We start from the raw sequence: 18446 nt of genomic DNA on the forward strand, positions 1-18446 counted from the left end.
ATCATTGAGTAAGCACTGCTGCTGCTGCAGCCTGGAATCCTCTGATTTGAATACTGACCATGTGTCTGTCAAGAATGGAGTACCCAGAGACTTCAACAGGACGCTGTCTGTGGCTGAGGGCTTATAGCAGTTGCAGGGCTGGCTCCAGGCACCAGCGGAGGAAACACATGCCCGCGGAGGCACATGCTAAGGGGCGGCATTCCAGGCATTCGTGGGGTGGCACAGTCCCAGTGGCCTTTTTTTTTTTTTTTTTGCTTGGGGTGGCAAAAATGGTAGAGCTGACCCTGAGCAGTTGTGTATTTAAGAGCTGGTGGATCTGTCGGAACCTCTGGCATACACTGCTTGCCGAGAGGCAATGCCTCACCCAAGAATATGGGAGTCCACTACCATGCTTTGGTGCTTTAGCAGAACAAGAGCACTGAAGGCTTGACTCACTCCAGGCACAAGGCGCCGCCGGCTTCCTCTTTGCCCCAGGGGTGCTCCACCCCTGCTCCACTCCAGGCCCCGCCCCCAATCCACACCATCCCTCAAGTCCCCACCCTGCCTCTTCCTGACCAGTTCCACCCCCTCCCATGAGCATGACCCCAGTGCCTCCTGCATGCCACGGAACAGCTGATCCACAGCGGGCGGGAGGTGCTTGGAGGGAGAGGGAGGAGCCCTGGAGCACCCTCAGAGTTGGAGCCTCTGGCTCCAGGGATTTTGAGCTGTCAGATAACAGACTGCTTTCAGAAAGGGCAGAAGTGGTACTGCCTACTGAGCTGCTGAGTCTGTGCTGGCAAGTGTGGCACTAATCCAGAGCCCTGATTTTCATCAGGGTATAAGATCTAAAAAGGAATTTCAGGTGCTTCCATTTCAATCTCATGACCCTGGCTGACAATATTTGCAGCTCTGACAGTCTTGTGTTATATTTGGTTTGATTCCCAGACACCAAATACAGCACTCATCCCTAGTGAAGCAGCAGCAACAAAGAATCCTGTGGCACCTTATAGACTAACAGACGTTTTGCAGCATGAGCTTTCGTGGGTGAATACCCACTTCTTCGGATGCAAGTGGTGGAAATTTCCAGGGGCAGGTTTATATATGCAAGCAAGAAGCAAGCTAGAGATAACGAGGTTAGTTCAATCAGGGAGGATGAGGCCCTGTTCTAGCAGTTGAGTGAAAACCAAGAGAGGAGAAACTGCTTTTGTAGTTGGCAAGCCATTCACAGTCTTTGTTTAATCCTGAGCTGATGGTGTCAAATTTGCAGATGAACTGGAGCTCAGCAGTTTCTCTTTGAAGTCTGGTCCTGAAGTTTTTTTGCTGCAGAATGGCCACCTTAAGATCTGCTATTGTGTGGCCAGGGAGGTTGAAGTGTTCTCCTACAGGTTTTTGTATATTGCCATTCCTAATATCTGATTTGTGTCCATTTATCCTTTTCCTTAGAGACTGTCCAGTTTGGCCGATGTACATAGCAGAGGGGCATTGCTGGCATATGATGGCATATATTACATTGGTGGACGTGCAGGTGAATGAACCGGTGATGGTGTGGCTGATCTGGTTAGGTCCTATGATGGTGTCGCTGGTGTAGATATGTGGGCAGAGTTGGCATCAAGGTTTGTTGCATGGATTGGTTCCTGAGCTAGAGTTACTATGGTGCGGTGTGCAGTTACTAGTGAAGCAGGACACCATGTGGCCTCTTGGGTACAATGTTTAAAGCTGTTGATTTTCCCTTTCTCCTGGAGATAGGTAAGAGTAAGAATGCCACACTGGGTCAGACCAATGGTCCACCTAGCCCAGTGTCAGACACTTCAGAGGGAATGAACAGAACAGGGCAATTATCGAGTTATCCATCCCGTCATCCAGTCCCAGCTTCTAGCAATCAGAGGTTTAGGGACATCCCAAGCATGGACCAGATCCTGTGCACCACTTAGGACTAAATCAAGAATTGCCTCTCCCCTTGTGTGCTCTAAGAAGCAGTCGTTAATGGTGTCTAGAAATTTTCTCTCTGCATCCCATCCTGAGGAGACATGTTTCTAGTCCGGGGTCGGCAACCTAAGGCACGTGTGCCAAAGCCGATTTTGCCTGGCACGTGGCTGCCAGCCGGGGTCCTGGCCACTAGCCCCCCAGACTGGTGGCAGGCGTGCCCCCCGGCTTCCCCCTTCACCGCGCTCGGAAGTGAGAGCCGCCGGGGCGTGGGGCTGAGCCTGCTGCGGGAGGGGTGGCGGCAGGTCACACTCCTGGGAGCCACAGAGCCCGAGCATGGTGAGGAGGGAGCCGGGGGCCGCACAGGGACCACTGCCCGCATGCATCCGCTGCAGGAGCCCCCCCTCGGGGGGGGGCACCGGGCCAAAGCCCAGGCAGGTGCGCCCCGCGGCTCCCTCCTCACCGCGCTTGGGTTCTGCGGCTCCCAGAAGTGTGAGCCACCGCTGCCCCTCCCGCAGCTCCCCCCCTCCCGCTGCCTCAGCATTCCACGCGGAGTGTGGCGTCTGACCAGCATGGGCATGGTAAGGGGAGTCCTGGGAGGCAGTCAGGGAGCAGGGGGAGGGTTGGATGGTCGGGAGTCCTGGGGGTCTGTCTGGGGCGGGGGTGTGGATAAGGCTTGAGGCAGTCAGGGGACAGGTAGGGGGTGCGGTTCTGGGGGGGGGGGTAGTTAGGGGCAGGGGTTCCAGGAGGGGGCAGTCAGGGGACAAGGAGTCCCAGGAGGGGGCAGTCAGGGGACAAGGAAAAGGGGGGGTTGGGGGTTCTGACTGGGGCAATCAGGATGGGGAGTGGATGGGGGTGGGGCTAGGGCAGGGCTCTCCCCTCTTTTTTGATTGTTGAAATATGGTAACCCTAGGCGAGGGCGGAACCGGGGGGCGCATGGGGGCTGGCGCCCGCATACATCACCTGCAGGAGCCCCTGGGGGGGTGCGGGCCGCAGCCTGGGAAGGAGGGGTGAGGGAGCATTGCTACTCCCCACTAGCGGTGCCGCTGCCTTTGCAGGGCTGCTGCTCCCCTGCGCCGTGCCGGCTCCTCCATGGCTGGGGCTCGCTGCTGCCGCAAGCGGGACACTCTGGCTCCCCGGTGCCTCCAGAAGGCAGCTCCTCCCTGCCGAGCTGCTGCAGCGGCCCAAGCCCGGCAAAGCCAGTGAGTGGGCTCAGGGCGGGGGCCACCGGGGTGGGGAGGGCTTGCGGGGAGGCGGGAACCTGGTCTGAGGAGCAGCACCTGGGCACGGCTGGCCCCTGGGGTCTATAAAGGATTATTGGGATTTGCCCCTCAATGAACCGATGTGCAAGGGGCGGGGGGGTGCAAGGTGGAAGTTTCGCCTAGGGTGCAAAATATCCTTGCACCGGCCCTGCCCCAGGAGGTGCCTGCGCCCCAGGTTAAGAACCACTGCACTAAACTGATAAGATCTGCATTTTATTTTAATTTTAAATGAAGCTTCTTAAACATTTTAAAAATCCTGTTTACTTTACATACAACAATAGTTTATAGACTTATAGAGACAGACCTTCTAAAAACATTAAAATGTATTATTGGCACGCGAAACAAATCAGAGTGAATAAATGAAGAATCGGCACAGCACTTCTGAAAGGCTGCGGACCCCTGTTCTAGTCAGTATGGGTATAAACCAGAATCTCCCATTCTTATAGCATTTTCTGTTTTCATAGCTGCTCTATAGCATTTCACAATCACTGTCACCATCCTGGTGAGGTAAGGTGGTTGGTAGTATATACCTACCGTTAGACTCTTATTATTCAAGCCTGGAATTCCTATCCATAAAGATTCTGTGGAACAGTTTGATTCATTTAAGATTTGTATTGTTATTCCTGGGGGAATTCTGTGCCACTGCACACATGCACAATTCATGTCCCCTAACAGATTTTTTTTTCCCCTGGCAGAAAAGAGATTCTGCCAGGGAGGTGCTGCAATTATACCTTTGCCCACCGGGGGCTGCTGTGGTGCCAGAAGATAGGGCATCTGGCTCAGGGGCTGGAGAAGCCAGCCACAGTGCCCTGCTCATCAGGCCAGGTTAGGAGGCATGGGATATGGGGAGATGGACAGACTGGGGCACACAGGACTGCTGGGTGGGGTCACAGACTGGGGTTCAGAAGCGCTAGTGTGGGGACAGATTGAGACGGGTGCACAGGAGCTAGTGGGAAGGGGAAGGTGGCTCTAAACAACCTTTATATTCTATTCCTCACAGTACCTACAGCAGCTTAGGAACCGCTCCTCTAAACTGTCACAGCTTGAGCAGTCCTCTAGGGTGGGGGCCACTCCATCTGGCCCCTGACATGCAAGGCGGGTGCAAATAGCTACACTGACTTTATGCTACACAAAGACTTCCCCTACTTTAGGGGAATCCGCAGCTTCCCTCTTGGGGCAGCTCTTATTCCCCACTGAGCTGCTAGAGTGGCTAAAGGAAGATGGTGCTAGGACGCAGCTCAGTATCTTTCCTAGCAGAAATAGATTCTCTCTATAGTTCAGCTTACAGGCATATCACTGCAGAAACATTTTCATTTAAATGAAGCTGCTGTAATATCAGCCAGTGGGCAATCATGTAAAAATATACCACTCTCTCTGTTAAAAGTGCTTGTTACAGGGCAGTTACACCTGTATTCCCCTTATGTGGTCTACGGAGGGGACCCATTCTAGGCTCCTGCCCCCTCAGCCATCACCTCTCTAGGGTGGAGACCTGTGCCTCTCTCTCTCTCGACCAAGGTTCTTCCAGGCTGCATGATTCCCTGCTCACAGTGTTATGCCCAGCATGCTAAACCATCTAAAAGCCAGCATCTGCACTTTGCTTTCTCTCCACAGGCTATGTATGCCCAATGTATTGCCTGCAATTACAAGTTACTACATAGCACTTTCTAAGCAAGCACATTTATTCTTTGATGAAACCATTACAGAGACATCATATTAAAAAAAGAAGAAACTACATGCATGCTAAAAAGCTTACCAGAGATCACTCCAACGCCAACATCGGGCTCTGGCAGGTGTGAGTCATTCAAAACCCATAAATGGGTTTTCCCTGTGATTAACAGCTCATAAATCTAAGATTCATAACCAGAGTAAACATGAATAGCTCAATCTTTCCTTTCTACAGCTTGGGCCTTTAAGCCCGGCCTCATGTAACTGGTTATCAGCAGATAACGGCCCAAACCTCAGGACATGGCTTCAAAGAGCCTGGCTTTTGCATAACCAGAGGTGGGGAATTTGCATTCACCTCCCCCTAGAGATTCCCCAGGAAAACACCTTTTGTTCCCAAAGTCTACCCTTAGTTGGCACATTGTTTAACATAGTCCTTTGAACCCCCAGGTCTCACGTGTCACAGCTTCCCCCTGAAGAGGTTGTGTACAACCCTGGCCCATAAGACATAAACCATTCAATTAATACAATGACTCCAAAGACACTTATTTAATTCAATAATGTCTCCCAAAAATATTGTCGGAAATTGCCATAGCCATCACAGTGCTCATTTGAACTTCCTGACAGAGAAATCCATGTGACTGAACAGTGTCCACCTACAACATGCCACCAAGCATGAATGAAGTCTAGCCTTGGGTCATTTACCCAAAGGTTGACTTGCATACTTTGTGCTTAAAGGGGAAGTAGACAGTTTGGACGGCTGCTCCATAGAATCAGAGACTCTCAGGGTTGGAAGGGGCCTCATGAGGGATCTAGTCCAACCCCCTGCTCAAAGCAGGACCAGTTCCCACTAAATGACACCTTTGGGCACGAAGCAGTTCCAACAAGCTGCGGCTGCGCATGGTGTGACTAATCATGTCTGGCAAACTTAGCAGCTCACTGTAAGAATGTTATAGAAGGAGGGTTTGACATTTTCCTGCTCTTTGTTTAGATCTGTTGTGTTTTTCAATCCCACAAGGAATGAAGTAGACAAAGATCAGCTGGTTATGTAATTCTTGCCAAAATATTTATGGCAAACTCTTCATCTATTTTAGCTGATCCTGGACATTACTAGTGGTTTTGAGGCTTTTACAACCATTCTTTGAAAATAAATAAAGGGGACCTACATAGCTCAGCCAGACAAGAGATATTACTATAAACACAGCCTTCACCTTGCCATTTGATCCTGAGCAGTCAACAACATCAACAATTTTGTAGTTCACCTTGAGTTAAGAATAAAGATAATTAAATCCCTGTCACCAAAAAGGGAATGCAAATGCTAAGGTGTCTGTTGGAATCTCATCTCCAACCAAGCTGTTTTTAGATCTTGCCCCACACACACGAAACAAAAATCACATCCCTGCACTTTAAAAAAGTTGTGTGTTTAACCTACAAAATACATACAGGGAGGGCTCAATCTCGCAAGGTGCTGACCGTTCTTACTCTGATCTGGTCCCACTGAACTGCTCACATGCACCCGCATAAGTGTTTTTCTGGATTAGGGCTAGAGTGCCTAGCAACTTGCAGGACTGAGTCCTAAATGTGCAATACAATCAGTTTCTCTTCCCCACCCCCACACAAGAAAAAGAACCTTCCCCTGCCCACCCAAATAGCTGCCCAAGTACATCATACCTATGTCCGGTATGTTTTTTAATGAACACACAATTTTACACACACTGCAGCTACTCCCCATGGCGCAGAAGAGCTTTCACTTAATGTATAAAATAGTGCCAAGTCATCTCAAATGAAGGCCCTGACCCAAGGAACTCTAGTGCTTCCTACACATTTGTCTCCCACCTCCAGATGTGTATAATTTCAGTGTTTATTTTTGAGCATTTTAAAAAAATCAGTTTTTGATTTGTCACAGTTGTGAAAAATTATGGCGGGGGGGAGATAGACAATTATTTAATAGACATGGAGATTAAAAAAAAAAGCTTTATAACCATTAAAATACAAATTGCCCACTTCATGTCAAAACATGCAAAGTAAATATCCTTACATGTTCTCCAGCAGCATTTTTCATACTTTGCCTGTCTGAAAATTCTTGATTACTACTGATGAAAATATTTTTGTTGGTGTGTGTGTAAGGTGAAATCAATATTTACTGATAGCGATCTAATCCTTCCAAGCCTAACCATGAGTTATCAAAACTACTGTTCTTAGATGATACCAGAGATCTGTTCTAGGATAGCTATTATTTTAATCTCCCCAATGCTGTTATTCCCTCCCCGCTCCTCAATATCTGCTGATACTGAACTCTTGAAAAATCTGGCCCATAATCCTATGAAATCTCAATCTGCTGCTGTAAGCAACAGATGAGATTACTGTTTCTAGCATATAGCTATATTATCAGGAGATAATTGTAATAATTTTCCCACGTTAACAGCTTGAATGAGTGCAAATGCTTTTCTCTTAAAAAAAAATCTCCTTGGAAAAGTCTTAGGCGAGCTACAGCTGTATCAGCATTCTAGAACATGACATCGTGCCATGGTACAGTCATTAAAATATTTTATGATTCTATTAAACCTCTTTGGAAGTGAGTCAGATACTGAGATCTGCAAATTAGCTCTAAAATGGACACCTAAATTGTAATTCAGTTGTCTTAAAATAAAAATGATTTGTATTAACTATATGTTCAATTACATTGCTCTCACCTCCTAGTACTTCAGAAGTGACATTATAGATTGTTATTACAGGTATACTTCTTCATTTCTAGCTACCTGGATGCAGACTCAGCTATAGCAAACTGAACTACCCTAAAAGCAAAAATAAGATTGTTCAAATTTTAACTGATTCATAAAAAATGCCTTTCATTCAGAAAATGTCTTCGAGAGAAGGTAAGTGGCAAAATGATAATCATCACAATAACAATTTTCTAATTAGTTGCTACAGTCATCCAAAATCGTACAGCTTCCAAGACATGACCTTTAAAACCACAACTCACAGTGAACTTACGAATAACTTGTGTGGGTACTGGTCAATATTTACAGCAAAAGGGTGAATTAATAAAAGGGTTTTTTGGATGGGAAAACAAGAACAGAGTTAATTACTGAAGGCTGAGAACAAAGTTTTCAAAACTCTATAGCTAGACATCTAACTAAAATTGGCATGATTTCCACAAGTACTGAGAACTCAACAGCCCCCACCAAGTGATTGGCATTTTTTGAAAATCCAGGGCAAGACTTTTAAAGAAATGGGTGACTTCTTAATGTTTACTGATAGCGATCTAATCCTTCCAAGCCTAACTTTCAAGTGCTGAGAACTCAGCCTTTCCCACTGATTCAATAGAAGCACACTTCTGGGGTCACACAGGAAGTGTAAGGCACAGTAAGGAAAAAGCTAGCCATGTGCTTTAACATCAAGACCATCTACCTCCTACTACTTTATTCAGAATATATTTACCTTTGCGCCATGTTTATGCAGAACTTCCATGACATCATTATGAGCTCTTTCGGCTGCAACATGCAAAGGCGTCATGAAGCTAGGTGAAAAATGGCAGACGTTAGTTTTATCATCCAAATACTGTATTACCTAGTCCTTTGGGAATGTAAAATTTGGCTTAAATTTTCGGACACCTACTCTTTGTTTTTCTCATTAACATTAGCTCCTTTCCTGAGCAACAGTTCTGTAACTTGTTTCCGTTTAGGATGCAGGGAAGCGACAGCACAGTGCTGCAAAACAAAGCAAACAAATTATCTACTACTTAGACTATGCAATATTTCATGATGCGTGCTATATCATTTTTACATATCCCACTGAACATTAGACTGAAGCTTACAAATAGAATCCTACCGAAATGTATCAGGTTTCTGCCTCAATATAAAATACACCAAGTAAAATGCAAGCTAGTTATTAAAGCTAAATCATGCTGCATTTAAAACAATTTTGATTTTATAACTATTAGTCACACATGAGAAATGGTTAAGTCACCACTGTAAAAGCACTCTGCATGGAATAGTTTTATTAAATGTTCCAAGTGAGAGGTATCTTTAGTGGGGTGTCTTGGAAGCAAGGGCCTCCATAACCTCCCTTGCCCAGGGGAAGACAGGAATAATTTGCTACAGTCCTTTACTAGGCATGATATACTACCTCTCTGCTCTTTGTGTGCGTCAACTCTGCGGGCTGGTTTGTGGGGAGGGTTGCAGAGTACTGGGCACGCAGCCTTTGTTTTGCCCATGAAGCCATACGTTCAGGCAGGGTGGGGTGATGGGCCGTGCTCCCTCTTACTCCTTTGCACCACTGCAAAGGGCCACTCAGGGGGCCTGGGCCAAAGCAATTTCAGGGGCCCCTTCCATAAAAAAATTGCAATACTATAGAATACTGTATTCTCATGGGGGCCCCTGCGGGGCCCGACGCAAATTGCTCCACTTGCTCCCCCGCCCCACGGGCGGCCCTGGGAAAAATAAACCTTCTGCATCTCGGCACAAACCCAGTTTTGAGAAAACTTCTTTACAAGGTATCACTGGGTCTCAGCATCAGCTAGTGCTAACAGGCACTAAAGCTCATTAAAAGGGTTGGACAAATATTTTCAGTCACAACTTTTTCTGGATCGAAAACTAGGGGTTTTTAAAAAGCAGAAAAAAATCACGGACAAAGTCTGCTTTCCTTCAAAATTTGCTGTGGTTTTTTTAATTGAAAAGCTGAAATTAGTCTGCCAAAACCTGAACATGGTTTGGGGTTTCAGAAGTATGTGGCCAAATATTTGCTGCTTGCTGTGTTTGATTGTTTAAAGAAACAATAAAAAAATTCTGCTTAAAAAAAAAATCCAAAACTTTTGAACCACCTCAGCTTGTTACCAAACGCCTGAGCCCATCCAGGCAGAGATTTTTCCAGGTTTCTGATACTCTGCTGGCTTCCTTGACTCATATCTGTCTCCATAACTTTGGGTTCATTTAGGTTAGAACATAAGAACAGCCATACTGGGTCAAACCAAAGGTCCATCCAGCCCAGTATCCTGTCTGCCGACAGTGGCCAATGCCAAGTGCCCCAGAGTAAACCTAACAGGTAATGATCAAGTGATCTCTCTCCTGCCATCCATCTCTGCCATCTGACAAACAGAGGCTAGGGACACCATTCCTTACCCATCCTGGCTAATAGCCAATAATGGACTTAACCTCCATGCATTTATCTGTTTCCTAGAGACTGGCTCCATGGGGTCCCTCACAAACTGGAGACGGTTACTGTGGGTTTGTCTTTAGTTATAGCTTATCTACATACTCCACAAACTGAGCATTTGAGCTTGTTCCAGAATCTGGGATGAGCCTATGTTGTGAAAACTGAAATACTCAAAATAGCACATGCATGTGAATGGACACAGGGCGCTAAAATTAAATTAATCCAGGGGGTCTCAAACTGGGGGTCGGAACCCCTCAGGGGGTCACGAGATTATTACTGGGGGTCGCAAGCTGTCAGCCTCCACCTCAAACCTCGCTTTGCCTCCAGCATTTATAATAGTGTTAAATATATAAAAAAGAGTTTTTAATTTATAGGGGGCGGGCAGGTCGCACTTGAGGTTTGCTATGTGAAAGGGTCACCAGTATAAAAGTTTGAGAACCACTGAATTAACCCCTCTGGAGCCTCAGGGAATGCAGGGGAGGGGGGTCTCCCTTGGTAGGGCTGGGAAGGATATTGCTCTTCTCATGTGATCCCTCCCCCAGTGGCTAATTTTAAATGAAGCTACCCTCCCCTGACATGAATCTCCCTATGGCACTGAAATTAAATACAGACTATAATTTGGCATTTGAGAAGTGAAAGGGATGGGAGCCCTAATGGAAAAGCTAACAGCTCGGCTCTTCTGCAAGCCTCAAACTGCTGAATGAGCTTTAGGGTAGGGAAGGCTGTGCCTCCCAAACAGCCTGGCCCTGCCCCCTATCCGACCCCCACCCACTTCCTGCCCCCCAACTGCCCACCCCCCTCAGAATCCCTGACTCATCCTGCTCCTTGTCCCCTCACCGTCCCCCAGAGACCCCCACCACCACCCCGGGACCCCACCCCTGCTCCCTGTCCCCTGACTGCCCTGACCCCTATCCACTCCCCCGCTGAGTCCTGATAGACCCCCCAGAACGCCCACAATCCAACCCCCCATTCCCTGTCCCCTCACCGCCCCCCCCCACCTCTGCCCCCTCCCTGTGCCCTGACTGTCCGTGGGACTTCCTGCCCCTTAGCCAACCCCCCCGGCCCCTTACAACCGGCTCCCCCCTCACCCGGAGCCTTAGCCCATCCAGGAGCATCCCTGGACAGCCGCAGTGTGGCTCCGGCGGGGCCTGAGCCCCTCCCCGCTCAGAGCCACGCGGTAAGGGGGCAGGGCTGCGAGCTCCAGGCTGGGCTCAGCTCCCGCCGCTCGGCGTGGAGCTCGCAGCCCCGCCCCCTTACCACGCGGCCACGCTGTGGCTGTCGAGGGATGCTCCTAGATACACTGAGGCTCCGGGTGAGCCATTCTCGTGGGGGCCCTTGTGGAGCCTGGGGCAAATTGCACACACACACACCCCCGGGCAGCCCTGCCACTGCATTAGGGCCAGTCACCCCTTGGACTGAGATTTTCAAACATGTCCACTAATTTTGGGCCCCAAATTGAGATGCCAAAGGATTGATTTTCAGAGAAACTGAGAACCCACAATTCCAAGTGACTGAAAATCAGGCCCTAAATTCCAGAGTGATGGTTGGAAAAGACCACCACGAGGATGAGACACCATTTTGGACAAATGCTAGTTACTGGTCCCTGTAAGACAGGGCCTACTGATTTTCTGATGTTTCTGAGCCCAGCCACAGGGTTTTTAAACAGCAAGCACAAAAGTCATACATAATAGCTATAACTTACTGCTGTGAAGAATCCTTCTTCTAACACTCAGAGTAAAACAACATAGTCACACTGATTTGAATGGGATCATCAGTTCCATCCCACTTCACTTTCTATGTCTATGTCAAAGACTGCTGGGACATTGGCTCTGTGTTCTTTGATTTCACTGCTAGCTCAAATGATGAGCTGAGAGCAGAGGCTCGTTCCAGTGAAGTCACTCACACACAAAAATACACACAACTGACACTGTACCTTCATACGGAAGGCCCCCTGCTAGGTAATGCCATGACCACAGCGAGCACAAAGTTCAGCATACTGCTGGGGTACTTTGCGTCTTGTGATATTTAACAGTCTTACATGTCAAAGACCTCAACAAGAATTGAGAACTCATAGGTGGGCCAACTACCACAGGCAAATCCAGTAACAACTGTCAATGTTAATAAATGCGAAGTAATACACATCGGAAAACATAATCCCAACTATACATATAAAATGATGGGGTCTAAATTCGCTGTTACCACTCAAGAAAGATCTTGGAGTCATTGTGGATAGTTCTCTGAAAATATCCACTCAATGTGCAGCGGCAGCAAAAAAGGAAACAGAACGCTGGGAATCATTAAGAAAGGGCTAGATATGAAGACAGAAAATATCATATTGAATACTGCATGCAGATGTGGCCGCCCCTCTTTGGAAAAGGTTCAGAAAAGGACAAAAAATGATTAGGGGTATGGAACGGCTGCCATATGAGGAGAGTATAAGACTGGGACTTTTCAACATGGAAAAGAGATGACTAAGGGGGCATATGATAGAGGTCTATAAAATCATGACTGGTGTGGAGAAAGTGAATAGGGAAGTGTTATTTACACCTTCTCATAACACAAGAACTAGGGGACACCAAATTAAATTAATAGGCAGCAGATTTAAAACAAACAACAGGAAGTATTTTTTCACACAACACACAGTCAACCTGTGGAACTCCTTGCCAGAAGATGTTGTGAAGGCCAAGACTATAACAGAGTTCAAAAAATAACTAGATAAGTTCATGGGTAGGTCCATCAATGGCTATTAGCCAGCATGGGCAGGGATGGTGTCCCTAGCCTCTGCTTGCCAGAAGCTAGGAATGGGCAATGGGATGGATCACTTGATTATCTGTACTGTTCATTCCCTCTGGGGCACCTGGCATTGGCCACTGTTGGAAGACAGGATACTGAGCTAAATGCACCTTTGGTCTGACCCAGTATGGCACTCTTATGTTCTTATGTAATGCTAGACAAGTCTGAATGCTATCACAACAAATATACTTCGCCAGCAGAGAGTTATACTGATCAGCTGGACAAGGGAAACAACTGGTCGGTCAGTGAGAGCCAGAAAGCCCTTATATACCAGGAATGACATCAAACATTTCACTGCTAACCTCTATCAGATGTTGAAAGAATTAAGTATTATTAATAATCTCATCTGTGTGGGAATGTTGCAGAATGATTTTCATCAAGAAGCAAGTCTAATTGGGATTGCAGTGAAAAACTGATTTCAAAAATAAAAGACGAAAGATAGAGGGCAGCCTGCTAATTTATTCCAATCCCCCATAAACCAGCACGATATGTTTCTGTTGCCTGCTTCATCTCAACCCTCCGCCACCCCAAAACATTTTTTGCAACAAGTGTCCATAAAACATAAGATAAGATAGAGAGAAAAAACAAGACAAACTGCAGTGATAGCAGAACACAGAGAAACCCTCTAGCAGCTGTCACTACAGGGAAGGTAATCAGGTGGGGAGAACACACAGGTTAAACATGAAGAAGTGAGCAGTAGCTCACTTGCAGGATTCTGGAGAAATCCTGCATAAAACCTGAATTCCAGGGTGAAAAAAAAATGTACAATGTTTCTTCTATAGCAGTGATTTACTTTTAACACATAAGATGCCTGGTGGCACATCCTCAATTTTAGATGAATACATTTTCATAGTCTAGCAATAAAAAACTCTTCAGCTAGCACTACTTCCATATAGATCATAAAGAAATGAATGGACTATACAATCTCACCAGAGCTGTCTCATGTGACTGTGGCTGTTTGAAATTAATGATCTCCAAAGCAAGTGTCTTTTTCACTTTGGCTAGGTCTGCTTCTCTGGCGGCTTGCAATAAAGAATGTCCTTTGAATTCATCTGTTGGAGAAATAAGACAGACTTAATATTCAGCAACACATCAGATTTATAAATCTTATTTCAGAAACCTAACTACAATTAACCAAAGGGGAAAGAAATTTTTTCTATACTGCCCTAAATAGTAACATCAGCTATGATGACAGAATCCTAAACTCTGTCCTAGTGAAGGCAGAAATATATTCTTGGGGTGAGATGGGAAGGAAAGTTCCAGTTTCCAGGGCAAAACTCCCATCCTCCTCTCCAGTCCCAAGATAAAGAGTGTTATACGGATCCCTAAAAACTCTGTATCCAGCCAGAGGAGGAGACTTCTAGGACCAGCACTACAGAAGACAGCTGCCAGGCCACCTTCCGAGAGCCCTACCACAAGCTCCAGCATAGGGGGCATGCCAAGGTGGGGTTGCAGCACACAACACTAGAGAGATTTCAGGCCCAAATTACACCAGAGGACCCTCCAGCCTCCAGATCAATCCAGGACCAAGAGGGCTCAAAGGTGGCTTAAAGCCACCTTACTTAACCCTCTCCCTCCCAGTCTGAGAGTTCAGTATTGCACCTGTAGGAGGTGCAGCATAGAATCTCACCATTATATTGCTCCTTTAACATAAAAATGGCCAAGCACCAAATCCTGCTCACTTTGTTACTGCAAGTAATCCCACTGATGACACTGGGATCACTGGTGAGAGCAAGGAGAGCAGGATGAATTCATATCCAAATATGTAAAAGTACCTTTAATAAATGATGAACAAAACCAAAAGTCAGCAGGTACAAAAGTTCTAACTTATTTAAGAAGTTATTTCTTGTGGAATTAGCAGTTTTCTGTAACTTTATAACTTGTGTTAATTGTCTTTCTCTGTTATAAGAGTGAGACAAAAACAGATAAGTGAGAGAAATTTAGACTCAAGGTTAGGACTTAACTTTCCCACCACTGGGTTAGGAGGAATCCTTTTTGTTTGGTTTTCTGACCAGATACCAGAAAAAATAATTTAGAAAAACAAGAATGAGTAATGAAGGCTCTTGTGGAAAGCAGCTCTTTATTTAAGTTAGAAATGATGAATCAGCAGTTTGGTAACATAATTACAACCAAACTGAATTCTAGAATAGTTATATTTTATACTATCATGAAGTAATCAAGAGTGTTTGAGAATGAATTCCAAATAATTAAATACCTTTGCAAGAATTAGCTATAGTATCAGTGGCAACTTCACCCTGTAAGGCCACATGCCAGCATTTTCTACATCAAACTGATGACATGCTTCAACAGATTAGTCTAACTTGCCAGCCCAGGAAGAACACACATGAAACTGGATGACAAAATAAATCAAAAGCCGTTTTACTGCTTCACAGCCATCTGTGCCAAAAAGTACTGAACTGGTTCTGTCAAAACCATCTTCTCCTGTCCGAGAATAAGCCTGGCATAGTGCAGTGAGATTCAGATAGCCCAGCAATGCTACCAGGACTTACAGAATACTGGGGGAAAAAGCATCATTGATGCTTCTCTCCTCTTTCCTTGCCATTAGTTTGCAAAAGAAAAAAATCAAACACATTTGTTGATTAGCACAGGCTGATTTGCAAGAACAGATAAATCTCTGAATGAAGTCTGAAAGTCATGTTTTTGCTTTACAAAGTTAATTAAAATCATTTTCCTGAACTCTGTTCTGCTCTTAATTATTATTATTTAATAATGAAACAATAAGTTTTGAGTTTGACTAAAGTGGAGAGGGTAGGGTTCCCAAATTAGAACATATGACTTTACTAAAGGGAAAGAAGAAGGGGAGGTTGCTTGCCTGTAACTGGAGGTTTTTCGAGATGTATAGTCTCTATCTGTATCCACTGAGGGTTATGTGCATGCACCATATGCCTGGAGCCAGAACCTTTGAAAGTAGTATCGTTTGGCGGTCTGCACGTGAGCCCATGTATTGCCTTGTGGTTTCGCCTGAGGTGATAAAGGGCAGGGTGGACTGCCAGTGTCTCCAGTTCCTTCTCTACCACAGACCTATCAGATAGGCAGCAGCGGGGAAGGAGGTTGGGATTGGAATAAAGATAGGGACCACGTATCTCGAAGAACCCGCCGTTACCAGAACCCCCCGTTTCTTCTTTGAGTGATGGTCCCTATTGTATACCATGGAGGTGTCTGACAAGCAGTTCGTAGTTAGGAGGAAAATGCGATGAAGATGATGGAATCACAGAATGGAGGACCGCTGCGCTGAATGAGGCATCTGTTGTGGAATCACACACTAGAGTGTAGTGGGAGGAAAAAGTGTGTACCAACTCCACACAGCAGTCTTACATATATCTGCAAGGGACACATCATGAAGCACGCTGTGGTTGATGCTTGCACTCTCATTGAGTGAGCCTATCCCACCTGATGGGGATTGTCTCGACAACTGATAGCAATGTGTAATGCACCTGGAAACCCATTTAAAGATTCACTGGATGGAAATATGAAATTAATAGGCAGCAGATTTAAAACAAACAAAAGGAAGTAGATAGCCTGGGAGACTTCTGGAATGGCTCTGTCCTTTGCAGGGAAAAGGCCAGGGCCCTAAGCACATCAAGTGAATGAAGTTGCCGTTCCCCATGAAAGACGTGTGGTTTGGGGAAGAAGGTAGGTAGATGTATGGGCTGATTGAGATTGAATGAGAAAACCACCTTTGGTAGCAACTTGGATGCAATCAGAGTGAAACATTGTCTTTATGGAATGCAGTGAACGGGGGAGGGGTCTGCCACCCTGGCTCCCTGTTCACCAACGCACCTCGCTGAAGTAATGGCAACAAGGAAAGTGACCTTCATGGAGAGGAGAGGAAGAGTAGGAGGCCAGGGGTTCATTAATGAGGAAGACTAGGTTGAGGTCCCATTGGGTATCAACAGGTTGAATGGGCGGGCATTTACATAAAAGGCCCTTCCAGAATCAGGCAGTCAAGAGGTGCATAAAAATTGAATGTCCATCCACTAGAGGGTGGAAAGCACTAATGGCATCTGCATCAACTTGGATGGAGCTGAGAGCGAGACCCAAGATTTTCAGATAGAGAAAATAGTCTAAGAGTATCTGCATGCCCACAGCCGCGGGGACAAGGCCTTGCCGTTCAGCCCTGGAAGTGAAACGTTTCCATTTGGCCTTATAGGAGCATCTCATGGATTCCTTTTGGCTACTGGAGAGGATGTCTTGCACTGCTAATGGGCATTCTCGTGCTAATGGAGGCGTTCAGCCAAAACCCTAGCTTTCAGTGTGGCGGCCGTAGATCTGGGAGCCTGAGTCTGCAGTTGTGTTGCATCAGCAGTTCAGGGACTGTCTGGAGCGGGAGTGTAGAATGCTTTGATATGTGGAGAAGATGAAGGAACCAGAATTGGTACGGCATGATGTGTAGGAAGAAAAGTAAATATGGCAGGCGACCAGCTTGGCTTAACAGTGAAATCCTTGCTCGTCTTAAACACAAAAAAACAGCTTACAAGAAGTGGAAGATTGGACAAATAACCAGGGAGGAGTATAAAAGTATTGCTCAGGCATGCAGGAGTGAAATTAGGAAGGCCAAATCACACTTGGAGTTGCAGCTAGCCGGAGATGTTAGGAGTAACAAGAAGGGTTTCTTCAGGTATGTTACCAATAAGAAGAAAGTCAAGGGAAGTGTGGGCCCCTTGCTGAATGAGGGAGGGAACCTAGTGACAGAGGATGTGGAGAAAGCTAGTGTACTCAATGCTTTTTTTGCCTCTGTCTTCACAGACAAGGTCAGCTCCCAGACAGCTGCACTCTGCAGCACGGTATGGGGAGGAGGTGACCTTTCTCCACAGAGAGCTGAAGTAGTTCGGGACTATTTAGAAAAGCTGGACGAGCACAAGTCCATGGGCCCGGATGCACTGCATCCGAGGGTGCTAAAGGAGTTGGCCGATGAGATTGCAGAGCCATTGGCCATTATCTTTGAAAAATCATGGCGATCGGGGGAGGTCCCGGATGACTGGAAAAAAGCTAATGTAGTGCCCATCTTTAAAAAAGGGAGGAAGGAAGATCCAGGGAACTACAAGCCAGTCAGTCTCACCTCAGTCCCTGGAAAAATCATGGAACAGGTCCTCAAGGAATCAATTCTGAACCACTTAAAGGAGGGGAAAGTGATCAGGAACAGTCAGCATGGATTCACCAAGGGTAAGTGATGCCTGACTAACCTAATTGCCTTCTATGATGAGATAACTGGCTCTGTGGATGAGGGGAAAATAGTGGATATGCTATTTCTGGACTTTAGCAAAGCTTTTGATACAGTCTCCCACAGTGTTCTTGCCAGCAAGTTAAAGAAGTATGGGCTGGATGAATGGACGGTAAGGTGGATAGAAAACTGGCTAGATGGTCGGGCTCAACGGGTAGTGATCAATGGTTCCATGTCTAGTTGGCAGCCGGTATCAAGTGGAGTGCCCCAAGGATCGGTGCTGGGGCCGGTTTTGTTCAATATCTTCATTAACGATCTGGAGGATGGTGTGGACTGCACCCTTAGCAAGTTTGCAGATGACACTAAACTGGGAGGAGTGGTTGATACACTCGAGGGTAGGGATGGGATACAGAGGGACCTAGACAAATTAAAGGATTGAGCCAAAAGAAATATGATGAGATTCAACAAGGACAAGTGCAGAGTCCTGCACT

General features: G+C 46.3%; 1 protein-coding gene across 2 annotated transcripts in view; it reads right to left on the reverse strand.

Annotated features, from left to right (window-relative positions):
• TNKS (tankyrase) overlaps positions 1-18446 on the reverse strand; it is a 332035-nt gene that overhangs the window by 93900 nt on the left and 219689 nt on the right. For both annotated transcript variants that reach the window (XM_039540122.1, XM_039540123.1), the window contains exons 9-11: positions 13704-13825; positions 8445-8536; positions 8268-8346 (exon numbers count right to left, since the gene is read on the reverse strand). In XM_039540122.1, coding sequence (XP_039396056.1) covers positions 8268-8346; positions 8445-8536; positions 13704-13825 — 293 coding nt within the window. The remainder of the gene's footprint in view (positions 1-8267; positions 8347-8444; positions 8537-13703; positions 13826-18446) is intronic.

This window comes from Mauremys reevesii, linkage group 5 (genome assembly GCF_016161935.1).
Source record: "Mauremys reevesii isolate NIE-2019 linkage group 5, ASM1616193v1, whole genome shotgun sequence".
In the NCBI taxonomy this organism is placed as follows: Eukaryota; Metazoa; Chordata; order Testudines; family Geoemydidae; genus Mauremys; species Mauremys reevesii.